Here is an 11262-nt window from a genome sequence, read left to right as displayed (position 1 = left end):
CTGCAAGATCCATACCAAAGATTCATCAAGTTCATATTACAGTATATGTATAGCAAAAATTAATCTAACTATAAAAGATAGAAGCAATAGTTAATTTGGAGATTTAACACAAAAAAGAAAGAGCCATCTCATGCCTTTCTAATGTCCCGAGCAGCTGTGATGCCTGAGATAAGTAGAGCAAAATTAAAACTATTTAGCAAGAGAAGCCATGCAGACATTTTGATCGTCATTAATGCAGAGCTTAGCTTAAAAATAAACTTGTTTAAGTAAGTTTTAGCGCTGAATCATATGAGAATTGCAACAAGCTTTTATAAGAGAAAAAATTGAGTTCCTGCCAAATGATTAATTCTAAAAAAAAAAAAAAAAATCATACATATTTTTTATTATTTACTTTTTTATGATTCGATAGCTTCAAGGTTTACCTGAAAATGATGAAATAAAATAAAAACGTCAATCGCTCCACAACAAAAGGAAAAACCCAAATCAATTCCGGCTCCAGAAAATGAAATCTTGATAGGGTTTTAATCACATTTGGCACTAAATGACAGTTTATATGGTAGCATTAAAAAGGAATAACTAGTAAGAGATAAAGATATAATTCTTGTCCTTCTTGCTCAGCTACCATTGATGAAGCTTTCAGACTAAAATTAGAGGCCCTGTGTGTCTCCATATATGGCGGCAGAAAACATTTGCTATTAATTATAACGTAAACTGTGTTGACTATCAGCACATGAAATGTGAAGACATATTTGGCTTTTTTTCTGAAAAATTACTTAATTTTAAAAAATATTTTTTAAAAGAAAACATTTTCCTTAAGATATTTTTGCCATGTATATAATAAAAATTAATAAAAAAAAATATTAGTATATATATTAAAAATAAAAATAAAAAGAAGAAGAAAGAAAGAAATTTCACAAGTTTCTTATAAGTGCAGCTTGAAGAGTTATTGCTCAAATTCAAATCATCTGTTCTAATATTGTTCTAGGCAATAGCGAATTTGTACGTGCTTCATTCAATTTTGATGTGGGGTAAGGGTTGGCCGAGTCCAGACGGACACCGTCCTCAACGCGTTCTTTTGTTTCTTTATTGGGCTATGGGCCCTGTAGCCTTTTTGGTGTTTAAGCCTATATGTAGGGGAGGCCATATTACGGTTCAGGAACCGGAACCGGTGGTTCGAACTGGTCTGAACAGTAACCGAAATTGGAATCAATTCGAACCGAAACCGGATATTTCCGGTTTGGTTCTGGTTCCAGTTTTGTTGGAACCGCAAACCGGCGGTTCCACAAACCGGTTGGAACCAGATGGAACCGCCGGTTCTCCGGCAAATTAGAACCGCCAGTTCGAACCAGTTTGAACCGACGGTTCTAGCTGTTAGAAACTGTCAGTTTTTTTTTTAATTTTATTGTGAAATCTCTTAATTACCCCTCCTAACAACCATAAATGGCTACATAACGGCTAGTTTCAAGGGTATTTTTGGAAAAATAATTTTTTGGATTTATTATAAATACCTCATTTCAAGCCCTTTTTTTTTTTAACTTATGTTTAAACTTTTTTAAACAAAAAATAAATTCAGTTGAAGACTTTTTTTTAAAAAAATAATTAAGTTCAAGTCTTTAAAAAAATAAATTTAATTGAAGCATTTTTTAATTTTTTAGGTGTATTTTGTTTAGAAATAACTTTCACAAATTTATTAGATTTTGAAAACTGGTTTTCAAAATTTAAAATTTAAAATTATGCGATTGCCGGAAAACCGGTCGGAAAATTGATCGGAACCGTCGGTTTTGAAACCATACCGAAACAGGAATTGGAACCAGAACCGTTCGGTTCCAAATCAGAATCGAAACCAAAAATTTTCAGTTCGGTTCCGATTTCAATTTTTTTGGAACCGGAACCGCCGGTTCCGGAACCGTGGCCACCCCTACTATATGGATGTTCGTGGCTGGCACTTGGCCCTTGGCAACGAGTGGTTTGATTGGCAATTCTCAATATAGCAATTCAATATAGATAAGCGAATCACTTACGGTGGTTTGATTAGTCTTCTTATGTAAGATTGAAAATTTATTTAATTCGATCCATCCCGATTTTGACAGATTCTTTACCACTCGTATTGAATTCGGATTCAAGTATTTTGAGTACCCGCTACTCATTACTCATTTAATTAATATTCAAAAAATATTTAAATAATATTTTCTTTCAAAAGAAAATTATATATACACACCGTTCTAATTATAATTAATGCTATACTTATATTTAATTTTTATTAAGTCAATTTAATAATTTTTACTTATTTTTTTAAAAAATTAAAAATAAAAAATATTTTTAATGTTAAACAGATATTAAACAGAATTGAGTATTTAAAAACAGATAATTATAATTAGTTTCGGGACAGGTTCGGGTATTAAAGGTGAAATTCTATATAGGTTTGGAATTGATTTAAATATCTAATTCATAATCGAGTTCAAGTTCGGATAATATATTTTAAGCGGATGTTTGACCCGCTACCATCCATAATCCTATGTCTTGTAGAAAAATGTGAGAAGCGAGATGTTTCGAATTCAAATCTTCTCCATTATAAAATTTATTATCAATTTAATAAATATTATTCAAAGAAAAAGCTACCATGTTATATAGCCGGTAATATGATTTCGGTCTACTAGACTTCTTATGTGTTAAAAAAAAAAAAAAAATCCCAAGCACATGAATAATGAACTCAACCGACAAAAAAAAACAAAACATTTAGCTTTAATCCCTCATCTCATACTTCCAATTTTCATAATGGAAAAAATGCAATTACTCTTGTTGGGAAAAATTACGCAAAATCCCCTTTATGAAGGAGCAAAAGAAAATAATAACACACAATTTGATAACGGAGTTCGGCCAATATTGCCTACGTCTCCGGACTGCCACAGATCTTTTATAGGAGAAAAATAAATATTGTTTACATACACTCACAACACTCTTTCAAGAATATCTTAATTTTTCTTCTTGAATAATCTCTCTATTTTTCTCTCACAATTACTCTCGCTCTCTCACAATTGCTCTCACTCTCTATTTCTTAGTGTTGTACTGAGATGAAGAAAATCCTCTCCTATTTATAGGAGAGGTTTAACGCGTCCACCGAAACTGTAACGCGTCCACCGAATCCTAACGCGTCCACCGAAAACAAATTTTCTTCTTCCTTTTTATTTCTTCAAACCGTGTGGGTCTCATATGTTGGAGGGACCCACAGTAATACTTTAACAATCTCCCACTTGAAGACTGATTTTAATCTGTCTTCACACATCAATCATGCGGCAGTCTTCTCTGGTCTGTTATTCTAGCAGGCCAACTGAAGTCGAGCACAACTTCAGTTTGTCAATGGTCACCACCTTTGTTAACATATCTGCCGGATTCTTACTTCCTTGGATCTTCTCCAGTATTAACACATCATCTTCTAATAGAGATCTGATGAAGTGATAACGAAGTCCAATATGCTTGGTTCTGGAATGAAATGCTGAATTCTTTGCCAAGTGTATTGCACTTTGACTATCACTGTACAAAACATTCTTTTTCTGTTTGAATCCCAACTCAGTTAACAAACCTTGAAGCCATATCATCTCTTTGCTGGCTTCTGTCACTGCGACATATTCAGCTTCTGTTGTGGATAAAGCTACAATCTTCTGTACCTGTGACATCCAACTAACAGCTGTAGTACCAACAGTGAAAATATAACCTGTGGTGCTTCTTCGGTGATCAATGTCGCCTCCATAGTCTGCATCTACATAACCTTGTACTTTTAGTTCTCCTTTACCAAAGTACAAACACTTTTCAGTAGTGCCTCGTAGATACCTCAAAATCCACTTTACAGCTTCCCAATGAGCTTTCCCTGGATTTGACATATACCTGCTAACAACTCCCACTGCATGGCCAATATCTGGTCTCGTACATACCATTGCATACATCAAACTTCCTATGGCTGAAGCATAAGGAATTTTCGCCATGTCTTTTCTCTCTTCTTCCGTCTGAGGGGACTGGTCCTTGGATAGGCGAAAATGGCTAGCCAAGGGTGTGCTGACCGGCTTAGCATTATTCATGTTGAATCTTTGCAATACACGATTGATGTAATCCGCCTGAGATAATTGCAACACCTGTTTTTGCTTATCTCTCGTGATTTGCATTCCAAGAATCTTTTTCGCTGGACCTAAGTCCTTCATGTCAAATTCTTTTGACAATTGCTTCTTCAAGTTTCTGATATCATCCATATTTGAACCTGCTACTAACATATCATCAACATAAAGCAGTAGAATGATATAACTGGACCTGTATCTTTTGAAGAAGCAACAGTGGTCGGCATTGCACTTCTGGAAGCCTTCATTGTGCATGAAACTGTCGAACTTTTTGTACCACTGTCTTGGAGCTTGTTTCAGTCCATACAAGCTCTTCTTGAGTTTGCACACCATATTCTCTTTTCCTTTTTCTGAGAATCCTTCCGGCTGGTACATGTATATCTCCTTATCCAAGTCTCCGTGAAGAAACGCCGTCTTTACGTCCAACTGCTCAAGGTAGAGCCCTTCACTGGCAACAATACTCAACACAGACCTGATAGTATTGAGTTTTACAACCGGTGCAAATATGTCGGTGTAGTCAACTCCTTCCTTCTGCTGGAACCCTTTGACTACCAGTCGAGCTTTGTATCTCTTGGAACCATCATGTTCCTCTTTCACTCGATACACCCATTTGTTGTGAAGTGCCTTCTTTCCCACGGGTAACTCAGCTAGTTCCCATGTTTGATTGGAGATTAAAGACTTCATTTCGTCTTTCATGGCAAGCTCCCACTTGCTGGCATCTACCGTTTGACATGCTTCCTCAAAGCATTCAGGTTCTCCTCCATCTGTTAATAACAAATAATTCATATATTTTCTGTTAGGCTTTGGAGGACGTTCAGACCTTCTTAATGCTTGTGGAGGAGAAGTTTGTGGTGTGTTGATCGATTCCTCTAATTGAGGATCTTTAACTAACTCATTCGGCAGACTTTCTGAGATGTCGTCCACCTCTACAAACACTGGCCCACTCTGCTCTGAGTCGCTGGCAACTGTGTCATGTCTGTTCTTGTACATCATTCTTTCATTAAAGACTACATCTCTGCTGCGGATTACTTTCTTGTTTTCTTCATCCCAGAGGCGGTATCCAAACTCATCACCGCCATAGCCGATGAAAATGCATTTCTTAGATTTGGGATCAAGCTTATTCCTGCCATGATCACCTATATGCACATATGCTACACAACCGAAAACTCGTAAGTGTGAGAGTTTTACTTCTTTTCCACTCCATACCTTTTCTGGTATTTTGTGCTCCAATGGTACCGATGGACCTCGGTTGATCAAGTAAGCTGCTGTGTTGACTGCTTCTGCCCAGAACTGCTTTGGTAAGCCTGATTGTACACGTAAGCTTCTGGCTCTTTCTGTCAACGTTCGATTCATGCGCTCAGCTACACCATTATGTTGAGGCGTGCCTGGCACGGTTCTCTCCATCTTGATTCCATGCTCATAGCAGAACTTCTTGAACCTGGTGTCTTCATATTCACCACCATTGTCGGTTCTGAGCTTTTTAATCTTCAATCCTGTCTCATTTTCAACCATAGCTTTCCAAATTTTGAAAGCATCAAATACTTCTGACTTATATTTTAGAAAGTAAACCCATACTTTCCGAGAGTGATCATCAATAAAAGTCACAAAGTAGTGTTTTCCACCAATGGATGAGACAGTAGTTGGTCCCCACACATCAGAGTGAACAAGCTCAAGTTTCTCCTTCTTTGGGGTTCTTCTATTTGTCTGAAAGCTGACTCTTTTCTGCTTTCCAAATATGCAGTCTTCACACATGTCAATTTCAATTGACTGAATACCTGGTAGTTTTCCCTGTGAGTGTAGAATCCTCATTCCTTTCATACTCATATGGCCAAGCCTCTGGTGCCATATATTGGGAGTTTCACTGTTTGCTGCAACAGCAATGGAATAGGTTGCTCCTCCTGTGCTGTAAAGAGTACCACTCTTACTTCCACGAGCAACCATCATTGCACCCTTTGTAATCTTCCAATTATCGCCGTGGAAGGTTATTGTGTAGCCGTCGCTGGCCAACTGACCTACTGAGATTAAGTTCTTTCTCAGGTCAGGAATATGTCTGACATCCTTCAACTCCCATGTAGACCCATTCAACTTAATCTTCACTACTCCTTTACCAACAATATTACATGGTTGGTCATTACCAAGGTATACTTTTCCAAAGTTTCCGGGGGCATACCTTTCAAGGAGTTCTTTTTGTGAAGTTGCATGGAATGACGCACCGGAGTCTAAAACCCAAGATTCCTGCTTGCTTTCCAAAGAGCATATAAGTGCATCATCTTCTCCTGAGGTGGATGCAACATTTGCCTCTAACTTCCCCTCCTGGTGCTTAGGTGCATTCTTGCACTGATTTTTGTAGTGACCAGTTTTTCCACAATTCCAACATGCAATGGTCTTTGTGCTATTGAAATTGCTAGGATTTCTGGATTTGGACCTCCTGTCCTTTGACTTGCCTCGGTAGTTCGATCTACCGCGTCCATTCCCTCTGGTTGAATTTCTTCCTCTTGATTCTGTATGCAAGACTGAAGAAGTTAAAGGTTCACCTGACTCTCTCCGTCGGATCTCTTCACTAAGAACTAGGTCACGAACATCATCAAATTTTAACTTCTTGCTTCCGGACGAGCTACTCACAGCTGTGACAGTAGCATTCCAACTTTCTGGTAGGGAAGACAAAAGTATCAATGCTCGTACCTCTTCATCAAATTCAATTTCAACTGAACTCAATTGGGTTGTCACTGTATTGAGTTCATTGAGATGTTGGGCCACCGAAGCGTTTTCCGTCATTCGTAGATTGAATAACCGCCTCATCAAGTGAACTTTATTTGCGGCCGATGGCTTTTCGTACATATTGGAAAGAGCCGCCATAAGACCCGCGGTGGTCTTTTCTTTTGCTATGTTGAAGGCAACATTACGGGAGAGGGTTAAACGAATAACGCCGAGTGCTTGTCTATCTAGAAGATTCCAATCTTCTTCCTTCATAGCCTCTGGCTTCGTTCCTGAGAGAGGTTGGAAAAGACCTTTCTGATACAGATAATCCTCTATCTGCATTTTCCAAAAGCCAAAATCTGCACCGTCGAATTTTTCAATTTTCGACTTTCCTTCATCTGCAGCCATTACTCCCACTCGAGTCTAACTCCGCCTTGATTGTTAGTATACGTGAATAGTGACCGTATACGTAAATAGTAACCGTATACTTAAATAGTACTATGCGTGAATAGTCCTTGGGCTTAACAGTGTCGGACTTAGCAACAGTAACTCTAATAGTACTATTCACCACCAACTTTGCGTTACTGTTTTACTATTCACCACTAAGTCGATTCTGCAACGACTTTCCGAGCGGACAACACCAATAGACTCGTCGTAATTTTCTGATCGTCGTGGTATATTTGTTTTCAGAGTATATCCACGGATCCGGTACCGCTCTGATTAGCGGGACCTGCCGAAACCTTCGGCTCTGATACCAGTTGTTGGGAAAAATTACGCAAAATCCCCTTTATGAAGGAGCAAAAGAAAATAATAACACACAATTTGATAACGGAGTTCGGCCAATATTGCCTACGTCTCCGGACTGCCACAGATCTTTTATAGGAGAAAAATAAATATTGTTTACATACACTCACAACACTCTTTCAAGAATATCTTAATTTTTCTTCTTGAATAATCTCTCTATTTTTCTCTCACAATTACTCTCGCTCTCTCACAATTGCTCTCACTCTCTATTTCTTAGTGTTGTACTGAGATGAAGAAAATCCTCTCCTATTTATAGGAGAGGTTTAACGCGTCCACCGAAACTGTAACGCGTCCACCGAATCCTAACGCGTCCACCGAAAACAAATTTTCTTCTTCCTTTTTATTTCTTCAAACCGTGTGGGTCTCATATGTTGGAGGGACCCACAGTAATACTTTAACAACTCTTAATTGAACTTCACAACATTCAACATTTTACAGCTCTTGCAAACTAAAACGCATTTCCTTTAACCTATTTTGGGGCGAAAAAAAGACTATCTATATCTTAAATTGAAATTTAAAGTGGCCAGGAGTTTCGCTCCTTAACCCAAATGAAAAGCCGTTTTAAATGCCTTTCCGTCCGTTATTCTGTTTTCAGTTCTCTCTCTTGCAAAACGCCTCTTCTCTCCTCTGCACCCAAAAATTTACTTTTCAAATTCAATTTGTTTTCTTTGTCTTTCTTTTTATGGTAAGTTTCTATTAAATGGCTTTTAATGCTTAATTTTTTCGTTCTTTGAAACATGAATGGATCTGATATATGTAGGTTTTGAAGAAGACGAAGTAATCAAATGAAATGGCGTACAAGGTGGATCACGAGTACGATTATCTGTTCAAGATTGTACTGATTGGCGATTCAGGTGTTGGTAAATCCAACATTCTTTCTAGGTTTACTCGTAATGAGTTTTGCTTGGAATCCAAGTCTACTATCGGTGTTGAATTCGCTACAAGGACTCTTCAGGTATTCCTTTTTTCTAATTTTCAAATCCGTGAATTAGGATTTTTTTTTTCCTTTTTTCTTTTTTGTTTGTAATTGATCAATTTCTTGTTTGGAATCATTCAATTGATATGCTTTTTTTTGTTCCTTTTTTAATTGTAAAATATAAGTTTTTAAAGTCTTTTATCATTTTTTTTAGGATTTGAATATCTGTTTTACCAATTTTTTAGATATTTTTATTTGAAGATTCTATTTTCAATTATGTGGTAAGGAAGAGCATATGTCCTCTTGGAAAAGAAGGGGGGGGGGGGGGGGGGGGAGAATGCAAAGTCTTTTAATGTGGATGTGGTCTAGTGGATATGAACTTTATTCTCCAATAAAGAATGTGCATATGAATTTTGGTACAGTATTTGGAGTTTGCATTGTATGATGACAGCTTAGAATTTCAAAGATTATTCTTAGAATAGCCATCGTATATTGTTCTTATTTAGAAATTGGAACTTAACTAGATTGATATTCATTGAGAAATTGATGTGTTGGAATTTCTCAATACATTACATCAGATTAATTTTAATATCACTTTCCAAATCTTACTTTTGATATGTAATTATGTTTTAATTGGATGATGGGCGTGAAATAGTGAACTTCTGAATTGCATTTGCTTATGCATACAAAGATGTACCCATATGAGGAAACTTTTCAGTCTCCTTCAGCCTGAAAGAATAATTGCCTGCTTATGAGATATTGAATTTAGTCTAAGAGCTAGTAAGCATTGAAGTTGGAAATTACTGTTTCAAAAACAACATATCAGATGCTATTGGAAAAATTATTTTAAAATTGTTGTTAAGCTGTTTGGAAGTTTTGCATAAGAATGCTAAAACAGACAGTTGACTGTTTTTCTAAAGCTTAGAGTTCTTAAAGTTGTTTGTCTTCTTGAACCATTACTTGTTAATTGAGATGGATTAAAAGTTGTTGAATCCCTTGGTTTATTGAGTTTGAGAAACTTTGATGCAGGTAGAAGGGAAGACAGTTAAAGCACAGATATGGGACACAGCTGGTCAAGAAAGGTATAGAGCCATAACAAGTGCATACTATAGAGGAGCAGTTGGTGCATTGTTGGTTTATGACATAACAAAGAGGCAAACATTTGACAATGTTCAAAGGTGGCTGCGCGAACTTAGGGATCATGCAGATTCCAACATTGTGATTATGATGGCTGGAAACAAATCTGATCTGAATCACCTGAGAGCAGTCTCAGCAGAAGATGCTCAAATGTTAGCTGAGAAAGAAACTCTTTCATTCCTTGAAACTTCAGCATTGGAAGCTCTTAATGTTGAAAAGGCATTTCAGACTATTCTGTTGGATATTTATCATATTATTAGCAAGAAAGCACTTGCAGCACAAGAAGCAGCAAATTCAACTGGAGTTCCTCATGGTACTACAATTAATGTCGCCAATCTGTCAAGTAATGGGAACAAAAGACCTTGCTGTTCGAATTAGCCAAAAAAAAAGTCTTATTTTTATCCATTTGACAGATAAGATCAAACCCCTTTTCACCTTTCTGTCATATACTCTTTCGAGAGGTTTATATAGTTCATTAGAACCGTCCACAATGAACAAAACAACTTATTTACCAATTGAAAGCTTGTGTTTAAGCACTTGCATACTGGAGGAAAATAACAGGAAAACCTCTACAGTATAGGTAAAGAAGGTTTTTGTAATTAAGTTTAGTTCATTATTTTGTGACCCATGTGTAATCTTTGATTCTTTGAATTTTAGGGATGGTGCATTTGATCTAAATTAAAAAGAATTGCATAATTCTTTTGTGTGCAATTTGCTTTGTCTTCTGTATGAATTGTTGTTTTCGTTATCAGTAATTAAACTTTATCATGGAGGAGTTTTGCCAATGAAGCCTTAGCCTCGTAGCTAAGATGGAGGTAATCAAGACTTAAAGGGGTTCAACTCCTACCCCCACCCACTACCATTTGTCACGTAATATTGTTAATGTAATTTCTGCCCTTATCGGGCTTCGCAATCGGTAATCTACCCTCAGTGGGCTTGTCTTGTATTCTGCTTTAGGATGAGTTTCAGAATGTATAAAGTAACTCTTGTTAAAAAAAAATAAATAAATAAAGTGAAAACAGTAAAGAATAGGTAATTAAATAAACTATTTAAATTAAGGGTGAATATGGAGTCAGAGAACAGTATTTTAGTGCCAAGAAATTATAAAGAAGAGAAAAAGAGAATATTATAAGCAAGGGAAGTAAATATAGATATAGTCTATAGATATTTGTATTTACAGAGTCTATTTTAATTATTTTAATAACTAAATATTAAAAGTTAAACGTACGCTACGAGCGAGTATAACAGAGTTGCGGGTCGGAGCCTTATACGTAGACATTATATTAATAATGAAAATATGGAAATTTAAATAGACATGCTTTTTTAACTTCTTATGTGCGGTAATGGCTTTTGCTGTTTTGCAAAAGAAAGTATCTACTTTTGCAGTTCCACTTTGAGCGAACAAATGCCACATGAAAATTAAAAAAAAAATAATAAAAAAAAAGGTTCTTAATTTAAAGATCTAACAGAGTGGATTCCATAATATATAATTATTGTATTTAATTTTAATATTATCTTCATAGCATTATCAGCTGACCTTACTGGTTTCAACTATGATGTTCTAATGTGTCCTTGCCATAATATAAAATGTTCAGTAGGACT

The 11262-nt window shown here is 36.4% G+C and overlaps 1 protein-coding gene across 1 annotated transcript; it reads left to right on the top strand.

Annotated features, from left to right (window-relative positions):
* Positions 1 to 8081: 8081 nt before the first annotated feature.
* LOC105646989 (ras-related protein Rab2BV) lies at positions 8082 to 10393 on the top strand. Its single transcript, XM_012232959.4, has 3 exons — positions 8082 to 8292; positions 8368 to 8562; positions 9553 to 10393. The coding sequence occupies exons 2-3, from the start codon at positions 8398 to 8400 to the stop codon at positions 10036 to 10038; spliced, it is 651 nt and encodes a 216-aa protein (XP_012088349.1). The 5' UTR covers positions 8082 to 8292; positions 8368 to 8397; the 3' UTR covers positions 10039 to 10393.
* Positions 10394 to 11262: the final 869 nt, after the last annotated feature.

The sequence above is a fragment of the Jatropha curcas genome, chromosome 6, assembly GCF_041381405.1.
Source record: "Jatropha curcas cultivar XTBG-Jc1 chromosome 6, XTBG_Jcur_1.0, whole genome shotgun sequence".
Lineage (NCBI taxonomy): Eukaryota > Viridiplantae > Streptophyta > Magnoliopsida > Malpighiales > Euphorbiaceae > Jatropha > Jatropha curcas.
This window is presented reverse-complemented; position numbering and strand designations above follow the sequence as displayed.